Here is a 16,860-nt window from a genome sequence, read left to right as displayed (position 1 = left end):
ACGGAATGACAAATTTCTCGATCGTTCTCAAGGTCTGTTCAGGAATGTTCTTTTGGAGCAGTGGAGAGATTCAAGAGTGCTGGTGTGAGTTCAGGCAGAGACACCCATGTCTTCCAAGCAGTTATCTTTCCATGCCCAACAAAGGCTGACACTGTGTCCACATCCTGTCATTGCATGAAACGTGGGTAGGGATTGAGACTTTTCAAGTGGAATTCTGACTGCTTACAGGAGGCTTTGCAGTAAAGAGCGAGAAAACATTTGGCATGATACTTGCTCTCTAAAACCACCGTGTCCCCTTCTCTCAGCTTTGCCAAAAGACTCGTGTCTTGAATCAAGGGGGCACTCGAATGAAAGGTTGATGCTTCACGGAGACCATCTTGTCCTGGTGGTCCTTCGCAGAAAGAGCAGAGGGCACGTTGCTCTTCCGATGGAAGCTTAAAAACTTTGACCATGTGTGTGTGGATACATCAGAATCTTCATATTGGGTCACAACCCGAGATGACTCCGCTCCACCTTTTGAAACCTGCATGTGGAGATAACAACGAACCAACCACACACACACACACACACACACACACACACACACACACACACACACACACACACACACACACACACACACACACACACACACACACACACACACACACACACACACACACACACACACACACACACACACACACACACACACACACACACACACACACACACACACACACACACCAGTCTCACATCACCTTCGGGCAAGAGACAAAATAGGACTGCAATTCCTGAAGCTCACCTGGATGAGGAGCAGCAATCACTCAAATCCCCCACCGACCCCCTTTGATCCTAATTTGTTTTTGTTTTTAATGCCATGAACAAACTTTGGTACATCATGGGTGATGAAGGTTGTGGTCGAGTTTCATCGAAATCGTGTGTGCGTGTGTGTGTAGATGTTGCTTGGATATTCTCATTGTTGTGCACTTTTCACAGGACGTGTACATGACCAGACACCGCACATTGTAATGTGTAATATGGATCACGTGACGTCATGCTATGTGTTCCCCAAGCAACCTGCACATCTCCACATCCTCACGAGAATTCACGGACCGGTGTTTGTGTTTGTCCGTCGCCGCGGCGACTCCGACAGTTCTGGGCCAATTACATCCAGACTTGCTACACAGGATCGGCATGGCCCCGAATAATGTATCGGGGTGTTTATATCATTGTCGGTGGTCTTGGGGGTGGGAGTGAGTGAAGGGATGCAAGTTCCTCCATATAAATGTGTACCGTGTAGCGCCACCTCCAGGTTGGGGAGGGTATTACAAATCTCCGCCATGTACGGTACAGTATTCCTGTCCCCACGTTGTCCAGCACAGCGAGGTGTTTTGAATTGTAAAGCAGTAGGTATGTTTTTGCTTCATGCACGTAAACTGAGTTGTTGTTTTTTTTTGTCTCCACAGAGCTGTCCGTTGCCTATACACCGCCCAAATAAAGGCGTGCGTCAGAAGAACGCGTTGCGTGCTCGGAACAAGATGTCCCGTCGGGCGGGTACCCTGCTCGTCTTTACAACAAATAATTTCACTTTCTGTGCTTTGATTTCACCGGACATATTGACAGGTGCCTTCAGGTGAATGTTTTGCATCACATCATGTTGCATTGACACGGTGGACAGCCTAAACAATAGTGTTTGTGACGTCACTGAGGAGCGGATGGAGGTTTCGATCAACTTCCGGTTGGAAAAGCTTCGCACACCGTTGCTTGAGCTGAGAGTCCGCGACGCGTCCACCGAGAGCAGCAGCTCTCACCTCAACACAGGGGGCTCTCACTGGATCGAGAGGGTACGCACACTCTCCTCCAAGCCAAGCTGTCTCGCCTGGGTTCGACCCGCGGAGTTAGACGAGCTATCGCCGGCATCATGGCCAAATTTTTGCCCTAACTAGTAGAGGGCACTGCATCAGCGGCACAGTCTTGCTCATGCTTTCACCGGCCTTGCTGCTGACTCCACCTTTCCTGCCGCCATGTTACTAAGCGGTGCCGAGCGTTCCGTTCCGTTGGAGTGCTTGCTTGAGCGCTTTGAATCACGCTCTCGTTTTTTGTAGGAAGTGACGTCACGCCGACCGTTCCCGACAACCAATCGTCGTTTAGGCCACGCCTCACGCGAACTCCAACCAATCGTCGTTTAGGCCACGCCTCACGCGAACTCCAACCAATCGTCGTTTAGGCCACGCCTCACGCGAACTCCAACCAATCGTCGTTTAGGCCACGCCTCACGCGAACTCCAACCAATCGCTATGGACCGATTCTGGTGAAGCACCGCCCCCTTGGCCTTGGGAGTTTGAAATTTGTTTTTCCTCCTCCAATTGTGACGGTTGAATATGACGTAGGACACGGAAACGGAAACGGAAAATTTGTACAACAACAACAGCAACAGCAGCAACTTTGCGAACATGGTGGATGTTTGGTCAGCAGCTCGTTCCGATTCGAATTCCGAGCGTTTAGATAATAATAATAATCGGCGGTTCCGTGGGATCAGTGAAGGTTCTTCGTCCGATTGTGGAGGACGCGACGACTCGACGGGGAAGTTCCAGGTGCTGGAGGTGAAGGTTAATGAATGGTTCGTGGATTTCATCTTCCACTTGACCAAGAATGCGTTTTACTGCGGGGCCTTCGCGGACGTTCGCGGCTTGCGGGGCCTTTTCCACGGTAACCACGTGTTTACACGGCACGACACGGCACGACACGGCACGGCACGACACGGCACGGCACGGCACGACACGGCACGGCACGGCAGTCACGATTTACAATGAATAATAATGAATGAAATCTGCGAGTATAAAATGGACGTTTGGTCCAACCGTACTTTGGCTTTTCGTGAGGTTTGCTTACAAACGGTTTTTCGTATTAAAATAATAATTATTGTATGTACAATTGTTATATATCATTTATCAACAAACGCTGCTGATTTAACGGTTATTTGAATGTACTGTTATTGTTTGTCACTGCCGTGTTTGGTTTTGGGTGGAGAGAGAAGGAGGAGGAGGAGGAAGAGGAGGCTCGATGGTTGGGGTGGTGGGCTTGGGATCCGTGGATCCTGAGTTCAAATCCCATTCGGCTGTTGAATTAATACCAGGTGGGGTTGACTCGGCCTGTCATCCTTCCGAGGTCGGCAAGATGAGTGCCAGCTTGCTGATTATACTGTGTCGGAGTGGCGACACGTCCAGTATTGTGCCCAATCGCCAAGGAGACTGCTCAGGCAGCACCAACACTCTGCACAGAGTATGGTCCCAATGGATGGATGGATGGATGAGGAGGAGGAGGAGGAGGAGAAGGAGGAGGAGGTGGCAGAAGAACAATCATTGTGCTCCTTCTTGATCACATCACATCACATTACGTCACGATAAACATCACGTCACGTACACGAACACATCACTTCACAACACGTCACAAACACATCACTACGCTTCACATCACATCACAGACGCATCACATCACAGACGCATCACATCACAGACGCATCACGTCACAGACACATCACAGACACATCACGTCACGTCACGTCACATCACAGACACATCACATCACAGACACATCACGTCACAGACACATCACGTCACATCACAGACATCACATCACAGACGTCACGTCACGTCACGTCACAGACACGTCACGTCACGTCACAGACACGTCACAGACACATCACGTCACGTCACAGACACATCACGTCACATCACAGACACATCACATCACAGACACGTCACGTCACAGACACGTCACGTCACGTCACAGACACATCACGTCACGTCACAGACACATCACGTCACGTCACAGACACATCACGTCACGTCACAGACACGTCACGTCACGTCACAGACATGACGTCACGTCACACGTCACGTCACAGACACGTCACGACACGTCACGTCACGTCACGTCAGACACGTCACGTCAGACACGTCACGTCAGACACGTCACGTCAGACACGTCAGACACGTCACGGACACGTCACGGACACGTCACGGACACGTCACGGACACGTCACGTCACAGACACGTCACAGACACGTCACAGACACGTCACAGACACGTCACAACACCTCCCATCACGGACACATCACAAACACGTCACGGATCAAGTCACGGAACACACGTCACGTCACATCACGGAACACACGTCACGTCACATCACGGAACACACGTCACGTCACATCACGGAACACACGTCACGTCACATCACGGAACACACGTCACGTCACATCACGGAACACACGTCACGTCACACGTCTTGCGTCGCGTCACAGTACACATCACGTCATAGTAGGTTTAGTTCTGTGATCAGCGCCCTCGAGATATCAAATGACACCCCACACAAGGTGCATCTTCGCCAACCCCCCCTCACCGCCCCCCCCCCCCCCACCATTTGTTCAACTTTTGAATACTTTATGAAGGGGTAGAGAGTGCAGGTAGTATTGAGGGGGTAGAGAGTGCAGGTAGTGGTGAGTGTTTTGAAAAATAGATGCAGGATATTGGGTAAACAGCTGAAAGCAAAGGATTGAGAGGTCATGTTTTCTTGGATTCTCCCAAGATTAGGAAACGATATAGAAATTACGCCCGGCCGGCGTCCCAGAAGGTCGCATGCATCTCCTGGCCCTAAATCCGGCCCTGCCTCTGATCATTCCGATGCAGACAACTTAACGGTTGCACTGCACATCCGAAAAGGACTTGGGTTCTGAAATCTCTGGTTCCACAAGTACGGATCGAGACCTTTTAACTCTGCCACCGAAGGTGGACGGTGCTTATGTTTTCACCGGTTTATCTGTAAGCACGACATCTCAAAAAGTTGGGGACGTGTTTGGACGAAACTTGGAGGACAGGTTAGGTGTGTGACGAGGACAAATTGATTCGATCTTAGTGAAGATCCGGATACGGACACGAGATTTGAAAAAAATAAAAATAAAAATCTTCCAAATGATTCTTCCTAATTGCGTGACGGGGACAAAAACGATATATACATATGTATATATAGCACAATATTTCAAAAAGTTGTGGCCGGATTATGACAAAGCTTGTTGGATGAGGCGGTGAGGTGATGAGAACGAGCCAGTTAGATTTTGGTTGACGTTCGGATCCAGATCCGGCCTATCGGTGGGACCCGACAGGTCAGCAGTTCACCCTGGTGGAGGGACGCGCTCTACAGGGTGCCGTTCGAGTTTCACTCCTGTTTGTTTGTCTGTTTGTGAACAGAGCATGTCTCAATGCCTCAAGAACGTGAGATTTCCTCCCTTTCAGTTTAGTGTCTCATTATTGTGCCTCCGCCGGCGAAGTCGCCGGAGGCGTGATGTTTTCGGGTTGTTTGTCCGGCTGTCTGTCCGTCCGTCCGTCCGTCTGTGAGTCCGTGATAGTTTTCATAATCCGCAATAACTTGAGCACGGCTATAAGGAGCGAAGTCAAACTTGGTACAAGTATGTATAATGATGTGTCCACAAACTGATTATATTATGAGGTCAGAGGTCAAAGGTCAGAGGTCATGTCAGGTTAAAAAAAAAAAAAGTGCCATTTGAGAACAGCTGAAGGGATTTAAATCAAGCTTGGTACAAGTATTATAATGATGTAATAATGTGAGCGGAGGCAAATGTGTCGACGTGGCGATATCGAATGAAGTGCCATTCTTGTTTCCTTCTGCTCGGGGGTGATCCACGGGACGCCATGATAAGCTATTTGTGCACGATGACACGGCTTTTGTCCAAGATATTAGTCGTATTGATATTGTTTTGTAATGACATTAATATTACGCTGTCATAATGAGCGTTATTACTTTTGTTATTCGAAGCGGCCTTGGAAAAAATGCCGCGGCAAGCTATCTCGACGCGGATATACACCGTAACACCGATTTCGCCCGTCACGTGACCCTTGGTCCTCCTGTCAAGTTTGGTGGAGATTGGACAAGTAATGACAAAAATGCCCGCAGACGCACACCCTGTTGTGTGTGTGTGTGTGTGTTTTGGTAGGAGTAGGATGTTCATTGTATTGTTGCGGCGTTGTCTGTCGATTCGCTTGAACCGCGGATTTGTACCTCATTTCCCTTGCCCGTGACGTTGCATGATGCATTGAACATGAACAATCGATTGTTTTTCCTCGTCACTAATGGCTGCTTCTTCATATTATGCACCTGGCCATTGAAGAAGTTCCGAAAGCATTTACTTTCCTTCTTTCCCCGTTTTAGCTGTTTCGCAACGACCTTTGGATAAGAAGCTTGCTGAAAAGAAGTTGTGCACCACTGAACTGATGCTGCTTCTGTCGGAAGCGGAACACCTTGGTAATCCCTTGTTTTCCCCCCCCCCAGCCCCCCTCACTTTTCTTGATTTTGAAAGTGTTGTGCACGCGCTCCTCGTTTTGTGGTGGAAAGTGCAGAGAGCAGGCGTTTGCACCAACCGCCATTGTACATGCGTCGCATGCCTGCGATCTGTTGCCCGAAACGTGTGCGCCCCCCTTCCCTGGCAGATTGCGCTTTTGTTGTGACGCTAGATAATTGCCAACTTTTATTCCCCACCCCTGCGTTGTGCCGGGTTCAGCTCTGTTGCCGTAAGAAAGGCGGCGCAGCGATTTATTTGATTGATCGTAAAAGTCGACAGTCTCCAATGTGACCAAAGTAGCGCTCCGCTTTGTGAACTGTCCCTCGTTATTGAAGTTGCGCATGAGTGTCTGCGCTTCCAGCTCAGAGGGCAGATGGTGTGCGTGGGCCGGTTTGATTTGTGATCTTGGACTCGGAACATACTGTCGACGTCGTCGACGTTACCTTTATATGATCTGTGTCGGGGCGCTTGCTCGTTGAGATCATCGTGTGCTTGCCTCGCCTATTTTGTCCGTTTCTCACCGTCCATTCACTGGAAAGTCATCAAGATATTTTGATACTGGGAGCACCCGGAGCAATACGTTTGCTCACGGAGGAAATTGACTGCACCTGGCAACTCGTTGTGGGTGAGACACTCGGTACCTGCTCTACCCTGTACGTTCTGTCGATGTCAGTTGTTGATGTTGATGTCAGATGTCAGAGTTCAAGTATTAAGCCCTTGTGCTGCCGTCCTGGTGAACGCCTTCGCCTCCAAGGAAAACCGCTCGGCTATCCAGGCTGGGCGGCGTTAACCTCCCGTCCACTACAATTAGGTATGGTGGATTAAACAAACCGCCAGACCCCGCGACACTATGAATAACCAATTGGCAATTGCTTTGAAACCAACCACGAGGGCAAAAAACGCGATCGCTCGTGCAGAGCCGACGAGTTCGGATGCTGAGGGTTAAACGTTGAATCCTTAAATCCTCCTGTACTTACTTCCCGGTATGTCTTGACGTCATACGTTCCACTGTTCCTGTTCCATGTTTCGCCGAGACGCCAAGTGCATCAAAGCTTTTAAAATCATGAACGGCATTTAAAGATTGTAAACACGTTTGTTGGTGATGAACCGTTTTGTTCTTGTTGTTGTTGTATTTTTCTTTTCGGTATCCCCGTATCTATCTATAATTCCAGCAATGTGTGTGTGTGTGTGTGTGTGTGTGTGTGTGTGTGTGTGTGTGTGTGTGTGTGTGTGTGTGTGTGTGTGTGTGTGTGTGTGTGTGTGTGTGTGTGTGTGTGTGTGTGTATATATGTGTGTGTGTGTGTGTATGTGTATGTGTATGTGTATGTGTATGTGTATGTGTGTGTGTGTATATGACCGCCGTTTCTCGACAACCACTGGTCCGATCTAATTGAAACTTGCCCGGTATATTGCTGGGGACCTGAGGATGTGCCTTTTCAAGGTTTGATATTAATCGGACAAGTGCTTCCCACGTTATGGCCATTTATTTACCAACCAATGACAAGACACGTTGTTGCGTGGGTGTGGCCGATGGGGAAGGGAAGCTCAGCCGCGTTCCGCATTACGGGCTTCCGGAGAGTGATGACTTCGTGTATTCTAATAATTTCTCGATTTCTTATGTGCATTTATAGATAAACACAATGCCCCAAGTTATGTCGTTTTCATATTAGACGGTGTATAAATTTCGGTAACATCAGAGCGCTGGTATGCTCCGAACCAGGAAGTAATTTTTTTTCTCTCTTTTTTTTGTTTTTCCTTGCTACGACATTGCGAAAAGGTAAAATACGTTGGCGCTCATTGAATAATTGGGTATTAAAACTAAATTGCGAATAATATGTGAATAATATAAACTTCTGCACCACGCACATCCGGGCACGCGAGAGCGAAGAAACGGCCTGAGTGGTTGTTGTTTGTTGCTTGCGGTTTGAATATTTATTTATTATTTTTTTTTTTTTTACGGGCACGTACTAGTATTCAGAATTCCAATACCAGTATATCGATATATCGCCGGACCCTAACCCTCCACTCATTCGTTCCTCTTTTTCCCACCTGTGGAACCAACTTCCACATCTTCTCCAATCTCATCCCTCCCTGCAGGTATTCAAGACAGCTTGTTCACCACCATCTCAGATCGTCCCCAATCCAAAACAATTATATTTTCCACCCTCATTAACCCACCTCCACCGCAATCCCCCCTCCTTCCAAATTTCCCGTTTTGCCTACTAGTACTAATAGTTTCCTCTTGTATCCATCTTGTCCACCCCATCTTGCCCCTCATTCCTCCCCACACCCATCGTTTGTCTGTCTCCCTCTATCTTGTCCTTCAACTCTGCTGTTGGTGTCCCCCCCCCTCTCTCTCTCTCTACTGTTTTTTTTTTTGCCCTGTCGCATCCTGATATGTTCAGTGTACTAATTCTAGCTCTTCCAACAAGCCTCGACTATGTCTACAAAAAAATCCCAGAACGGCACCCGGTGGAGCAGATACCTACGCCAGGCTGAACAGTTTACATTTTGTATCCCACTGATAGGCTGGGTCTGGATCCTAACCTTTACCAAAATCTAATTCGCTTCTTCCAATCACCCAACCAACTCGTCCACCTCGTTTTGTAATGACTCATCCATAACTTTTTAAGATATCGTGCTATATATCGTTTTTGGCCCCGTCTCTCGATGGTGAAGAATCACTGAAAACAATTAAGCCCGATGTTGGCTTAGCGGTTAGGGTGGCTGGCTTGGGATCTTGGGGTCCTGAGTTTGAGTCCCATTGGCCGCTGAATTAACACCAGGTGGGGTTGACATTGACTCAGCGTGTCATCCTTCTGAGGTCAGCGAAATGTGTACCGGTGTGCAGCATCAGTGGCACAGCCACGCCCCAACAAAATGGTACCTACCCAGCAGCCGAGCTGCCATAGACAAGAAGGAAGAAGACTTAAAAATTTTTTTTAATTCTCTTCTCCGGATCTTCACCAAAATCGAATCATTTTGTCCTTGTCACACACCCAACCTGTCCACCAAGTTTTTCGTCAGGATCCATCAACTTTTTGGGATATACTGTTCACAGACAAACACAGACAGACAGACAGCGTTGAAAACATAACCAACGTCCACCTTTGGTGGCGGAGGTTTAAACCGCTCCCCCCCCCCCCAAAAACAACCAAAAACCACATTTGTGAGCTGAAGGTCCTTAGATCTCTTTTTTTTCAGTCATATTAAACTCCTGAAGATGTCTTGAACTTTCAGGAACTTGAGTGAGACATTTCAAATGTGAGCTTTTTCTCTCTGCGGCTTGCTGCAAATATGAATGTCCCAAGCATTTGAATACATTTTTTTTTTTTCTGAACTAACATTTACTCGAGGAAGTTCCACAACCCCCTTTGGGTTATGTAATATTTTTTGAGTCTGTCGGTCAGTAGCTTCAGCGTTGTCTGTTTTGTTTGGTGTGCTTATCAGAGAGGATGGTTGGAGAGGAAGCCTTGACCCCTCTAGAAGATGCAGTGAATGTTGTTGATACGGCGAAGAAGTTTGGTCTCGACATGAATGTCCACAAGCATGAGGAACTCATTCGCCAACAGGTAAGGATACTCGGTTGTTATCGAATGCATATTCGACTGGGATTAGATTCTGAATTCAGCCCGTCGGGCACGTCGTCTACCGAGGCGTGGCTGTGTCGCTGCACACCTGCACAGGAGTTTGTAATCTGGCGAGGGTGTCGACGACAGCTCGCCAAATCTTTGTGAAGGACACCGTTGGGATCTTTAACGTCCACCAACGAATTCTGGCAGACAGGATGTCTGTTTAACATCCATCTGAGGGACAAGCACACCCATTGATGAACGACCCAACCTGTGAAATACCGGGTTGACAGTTTATAGCTGGGTCAGGTATCGAATCCAAGCTTGATTGTTCAGAGGCAAGAGTGTGTCCCTCTCGGCTTTCTAACGGTCCGTCTAATTACGGTGCATAGTGTATTTCGATAGGGCTCGCACAAATGACTTGCGGATGTGAATGTCTTGAAACTTGGCTTGCATCGTCGAGCAGAAAAGCTTGAATGACACCAATGAATTGGTGGTAGGGTTTCCCACGATGAATGTGTGCTGTACGAGTACGACATGAGAAATCGCCCAAAGAGGTTGCGAGACTTCGACATAAGCCTTGCGTTTTGCAAACACCTTCAGAACATCATATCGAAGGTGAAGCCACGGGTATCGTGTGCACAAGCTTGCAGGAATGACATGTGGAGCGAACGCCACTACCCTTCGCACAGGCTCAACAACGCTGGTCTACTCCACAGCAGAATGTTGGATCCTGGTCTAGCCCAGACACGCACACACTGGAAAACTGGTGGACATCACGAGTCGGCTCCAACAGGTGGCAATGCAGCCGATTTCCTGAGACCCTGCAGAGCAGCGTCTTGGCTAACTAATGTAGCAGCGCCACATAAACGCTACAACTTCCTGGCCTTTCAATAAACCCCGACATCACATTCCCACCAACGATCGGGCTCAAATCCAGGAAGCCATTCTGGACCCAGCCATATCCACCACGAGCCAAGAAAGAGACCCCCGATGGAATATTCGATCAAACGCCGACATTCCACTAAAATTCCTCATCGCCAACCGCACCACGACCGGGAATTGTGCTCCCAAAGAAGATGTCGTCTTCCTAAAACCGAAGCAAGACATTCCCTGGAAAGATGTGGTCAATTCTTTTCACAAATGGTAGATGAAAGAAGCGCAATGCGAGACGGTGGTGCATCATACTGGAATGCCCATCGAGATCCTTCAAGGGTGATTTGAACAGCATTCACGAGGTTACTCTTGAAGCCATCAAGTGCTTTTCAGAGTTGAGATCCCTTTAAAATTTGTTGCTATCGACCTACGCCGCATGAACGTAGAATGTAGAAGGAGAAAAATATGACATTATGAGGGGGGGGGGAGATCACTCAGCCAGGCAATTAAAGAACTTGGCTTGTACGATTTATTCATTCATTGTTCACCTTTTTTAACGCCGTAAGCGATGTTGTAACTTTGCCTTGATGAAAAGATTTCTTCCCATTTTGCTCGCTCTTCCCTCCCTGCCTCATTTCCGCTGATGTGAAGTCGGTGGCCGTGTGCCTGATGAAGAGAAGGTTTAAAGTTGCCAAGAAGGTCTTCCAGCGACAGTATGGCGACGTGATGACAAAGCCGGTGAGATGTTTTGCGTAACCCCTCGAGTTGCAAGCGCTCGTTTCCGAGTTGATCCAGCTATATTCGTCACCATGACATTTAACGTGCCAACTGTTCCAACGTGGATTGTAAGTCACCAGGAAGTAGTTGGGCAATTTTTAACGGCATTTGTTTGACGTGGAACTGCGTGTGCCACCAACCATGAGCACGTGCACGGCCAGAAAATAAATTTGTTGACGTGATCTGGGGAGGAATCTTGCTGCCAGCATATTGTTAAGATCGAACACTCGTCTCCATCATGAGTCGGCCCCAACAGGCTTGTAGCTGAGCCAGGATTGGAACAAACCGAAATGCAAAAGCCGTCTCGGTTGATCGACACGAGTACGCTGTTGGCTGACGTCGCCGGAACACCACTCGGATATTAAGCTGCATTGGAATCCCGGCAAAAATGTTCTTTGACGCGGTGTTTTGGGGGGGATTTTTTCCTCTATTTAGCACGATGAAGCCCAATATTTGTATTACCTATAACGACAGGTATGTCGGTTTGAGTATGGGTACATGCAGGGTTCGTATACATCGATAATTTGTGTAATATAACTGGGGGGGCTGGCAGGATGGCCTCGAAGTATGCACACTCACCTCAAAGCTGTCTCGTCTGGGTTCGAATCCTGACCTGGCTGTAAATTGTCATCCTGGTGTTTCACAGGCAGGGTGATTCATCAATGTGTGTGCCGTTCCTCGGACGGACTTGGAACTGAGCGTCCCATCTACCGGTATTAGTTGGTGGACGTTTAAAGATCCCACGGTGTCCTTCACGAAGAGTAGGCGAGCTATCGCCGGCACCATGAATAAATTTCAAATTCCTTCCCTGATTTCCTGAGTCAGTGATGGACCTGACCAGGATTGTGGCCGAATAACTGCTTTGGCAGCACCAACGCTCTGCGTAGGGTGTAGTACATCATAATGATGATGATGATGATGATGATTACTGTAACTGTATCATTCTGCTGATTGGTTTGTCGAACTGAATTGCATCATTGTCATGATCCAGACGGTTGTTCAAGATCTCCTGGACATGATCAAAATGAGGAAGGTCACGTCGAGCTTTGCCTCCAAATATAGCATTGCAGGCTTCATGCAGTCCATGCAGAAGTTTCTTGAACCTCTTGTCCTGTCTGAGGAAGATGAAGGCTTCCTGCTTCGTGTAAGTCCCTTTTATTTCAATTCATCCATTTGCTTTGTCTGGATTTGTCTTCTGTATTGCCATTCTGAATCCTTAAACGATTAACTTCTCTCTCTCCTTCTGTCATCCTGGTGCTGATAAACTTTCCATCGTCCTCCCGTTTCACCTGGTCTCGCTCTCCATTTGTTCTTCCCTTTCATCCTTATCGTATGTCTGGAACAATAGTAATGGAAATTATTCTGCAAATGGTTAGGAAATTTGGTGGTAAAGGCAAGTATTACAATAAAGACACCCCTTCATCCTATGCAATGATCTCGACCACAGTTCAGTTACCTATTGGTCTGACAGGACAGTGCAGAGGTGGCGCTCCTACCCTTGCCTTGTCTAGTCTAGTCTGGGTTGGATTGCTGCATCACAACGTGCATGGTCCCTCGGATGGACGATATACTGGGTGTCCTATCTGCTGTCGTTAAAGACCCCACGGTGTCCTTCACGAACAGTAGGCGAGCTGTCGTTAGCGCCATGGCCAAACCGTGAAAAAAGTGCAGGTGAGTGACCCGAGACAATGGGGAAGCACCGTAATTTTGTGCTTTGATGAACATTAAAGCCGATCCACTGGGAAAAATCGCAGAACTCTCGGAATGCGTCCATCAATGAAAATGTAAATAAATAAATAAATAAATAACAAATGCAGGTAAGTGACCCGAGACGATATTTAAGCATACCCCGGAAGCACGGTTCATTATTGCTTACAATGTCCAAACATACCATATATATATATACAGTCATGTGCCACTTAACGACGGGGTTACGTTCTGAGAAACGCGTCGTTAAGCGACGTCGTCGTTGTGCGAACATTATTTTATTTTTTTCGTTTTCGAACATCATACTAACACAAACCCAGACACCAAGGCTATATAGTGTAGCCTATTGCTCCTCGGATACAAACCTGCACAGCATGTTACTGTACTGAATACTGTCGGCAATTGTAACACACATCCAAGAGACGGAAGACACGTTAGTTTTACCTTTGTGCTGTTCATGACGGTCATCGGTGTTGTTAGCAGCAGCTTACAATCTCCTCTCGCATTGATTATAGAAAGGTGAATAAATAGCGTTTGGATTTTATAAATACGTAATCATTGCATCGATGTTATAATTTATAAATGAAGAAACGAGCTCCTGTCAATTGTGATATATATTTTGGGAACAGTGCGATTGTTTTAACAACATAAAAAGCTTCACTAAAAATAAATGCGTTTCAATTTCGACTGAGAACAACGATTCATTCGCGGAATTCTTCAATTCAAAGGAAATTTACTTGCTAGAAGGTAAACGTGGAAACATTGGTTCAGTTTGAAAGCCGATTTCCTTGAATCCCGATTTAGCACGACCCTGCTTTTTTCGCGATGACATTTTATGGACCTCAACGGTCGCATTATAACAGGGCCACACTGTCATTTATTATCATTATGAGGGATTATGTACTGTACAGTGTACATAATTGTATGTGTTATTTTTATACGACTGGCAGCGCTACGTCGGCTACATCACTCGGCGATAGGAATTTTTCAGCTACCTTTTTTTTTTTTTCAGAGCTGGCAGATCCGTCGTTGCCCGGAACGTCGTTAAGCGGCGCATGACTGTATATATATATATATATATATATATATATATATATATATATATATATATATATATATATATATGTATATATATATATGTATATATAAATATCATCCTTCCGAGGTCGGCGAAGTGAGTACCAGTGTACTGGGCCGGTGTATACCCTGGTTAAAATAGGTGTACCATATCCCTGTGTCGAAAGAGGCGACCAGGGTTGCGTCAGGAAGGGCATCCGACGTAAAACATGTGCCAAATCACTATGCGGATCATACGGATGATCCGCTGTGGCGACCCCTTACGGGAGCAGCCGAAAGAAGAAGAAGAAGATATATATATATATATATATATATATATATATATATATATATATATATATATATATATATATATATATATATATATATATATATATATATATATATATATATATATACAGTGGGGAGAACAAGTATTTGATACACTGCCGATTTTGCAGGTTTTCCCACTTACAAAGCACGTAGAGGTCTGTAATTTTTATCATAGGTACACTTCAACTGTGAAAGACGGAATCTAAAACAAAAATCCTGAAAATCACATTGTCTTCTTCATCTTCTTCTTTCGGCTGCTCACGTTAGGGGTCGCCACAGCGGATCATCTGTGTGATCCGCATAGTGATTTGGGACATGTTTTACGCCGGATGCCCTTCCTGACGCAATCCTGGTCGCCTCTTACGACACAGGGACATGGTACACCTATTTTAACCGGGGTATACACTGGCCAAGTATACTGGTACTCATTTCGCCGACCTCGGAAGGATGACGGGCTGAGTCAACCCCCTGGTGTATTAATTCAGTGGCCCAATGGGGCTTGAACTCAGGACCTTTTGGATCCCAAGCCGCTGCCCTAACCACTGCGCCAACACCAGGCTTGCCTGAAAATCACATTGTATGATTTTAAAATAATTAATTTGCATTTTATTGCATGAAATAAGTATTTGATCACCTACCAACCAGTAAGAATTCCGGCTCTCACAGACCTGTTAGTTTTGTCTTTAAGCAGCCCTCCCATTCTCCACTCATTACCTGTATTAACTGCACCTGTTTGAACTCGTTATCTGCATAAAAGACAGCTGTCCACATTCAATCAATCAGACTCCAATCTCTCCACAATGGGCAAGACCAGAGAGCTGTCTAAGGACATCAGGGACAAAATTGTAGACTTGCACAAGGCTGAGATGGGCTACAGGACAATAGGCAAGCAGCTTGGTGAGAAGGCAACAACTGTTGGCGCAATTATTTGAAAATGGAAGAAGTTCAAGATAACAGTCAATCTCCCTCGGTCTGGGGCTCCATGCAAGATCTCACCTCGTGGAGCCTCAATGATCATGAGAAAGGTGAGGGATCAGCCCAGAACTACACGGCAGGACCTGGTCAATGACCTGAAGAGAGCTGGGACCACAGTATCAAAGAAAACCATACGTAACACACTACGCCGTCATGGATTAAAATCCTGCAGCGCACGCAAGGTCCCTCGACTCAAGCCAGCGCATATCCAGGCCCGTCTGAAGTTTGCCAATGACCATCTGGATGATCCAGAGGAGGAATGGGAGAAGGTCCTGTGGTCTGATGAGACCAAAATAGAGCTTTTTGGTTTAAACTCCACTCACCATGTTTGGAGGAAGAAGAAGGATGAGTACAACCCCAAGAACACCATCCCAACCGTGAAGCATGGAGGTGGAAACATCATTCTTTGGGGATGCTTTTCTGCAAAGGGGACAGGACGACTGCACCGTATTGAGGGGAGGATGGATGGGGCCATGTATCGTGAGATCTTGGCCAACAACCTCCTTCCCTCAACAAGAGCATTGAAGATGGGGCGTGGCTGGGTCTTCCAGCATGACAACGACCCGAAACACACAGCCAGGGCAACTAAGGAGTGGCTCTGTAAGAAGCATCTCAAGGTCCTGGAGTGGCCTCGCCAGTTTCCAGACCTGAACCCAATAGAAAATCTTTGGAGGGAGCTGATAGTCTGTGTTGCCCAGCGACAGCCCCGAAACCTGAAGGATCTGGAGATCTGTATGGAGGAGTGGGCCAAAATCCCTGCTGCAGTCTGTGCAAACCTGGTTAAGAACTACAGGAAACGTCTGATCTCTGTAATTGCAAACAAAGATTTCTGTACCAAATATTAAGTTCTGTTTTTCTGATGTATCAAATACTTATGTCATGCAATAAAATGCAAATTAATTATTTTAAAATAATGCAATGTGATTTTCAGGATTTTTGTTTTAGATTCCGTCTTTCACATTTGAAGTGTACTTATGATAAAAATTACAGACCTCTACGTGCTTTGTAAGTGGGAAAACCTGCAAAATCGGCAGTGTGTCAAATACTTGTTCTCCCCACTGTATATATGAAACAGACAGACAGGCCACGTTTAATCTGCGATTGAATGTATAATTTGCTTCAACGCAGCAGGAAGCTTCATCACAAAGCCGATTTGTGTTTATTTTTGGCCATCGCGCACTTTCCTCTACATTTTCTCGAAGACCAGGAACGTAACCCCCTTATTCC

General features: G+C 46.7%; 1 protein-coding gene across 4 annotated transcripts in view; it reads left to right on the top strand.

Moving 5' to 3' along the window:
• Positions 1–2,342: 2,342 nt before the first annotated feature.
• Positions 2,343–16,860, top strand: part of LOC147009290 (telomeric repeat-binding factor 2-like) — a 40,255-nt gene continuing 25,737 nt past the window's right edge. For 2 of the 4 annotated variants that reach the window (XM_085861902.1, XM_085861901.1), the window contains exons 1-5: positions 2,348–2,691; positions 6,208–6,300; positions 9,788–9,909; positions 11,437–11,523; positions 12,554–12,706. In XM_085861902.1, coding sequence (XP_085718028.1) covers positions 2,436–2,691; positions 6,208–6,300; positions 9,788–9,909; positions 11,437–11,523; positions 12,554–12,706 — 711 coding nt within the window. In that variant the 5' untranslated portion in view covers positions 2,348–2,435. Of the gene's footprint in view, positions 2,692–6,207; positions 6,301–9,787; positions 9,910–11,436; positions 11,524–12,553; positions 12,707–16,860 lie in introns of all 4 variants that reach the window. The other 2 variants (XM_085861904.1, XM_085861903.1) reach the window with 2 other exon arrangements.

Source organism: Eptatretus burgeri, chromosome 17 (genome assembly GCF_056783735.1).
Source record: "Eptatretus burgeri isolate ZD-2024b chromosome 17, Ebu_testis_v1, whole genome shotgun sequence".
Lineage (NCBI taxonomy): Eukaryota > Metazoa > Chordata > Myxini > Myxiniformes > Myxinidae > Eptatretus > Eptatretus burgeri.
The sequence above is the reverse complement of the archived record's forward strand: the minus strand, read 5'-3'. Positions and strand labels throughout refer to the sequence as shown.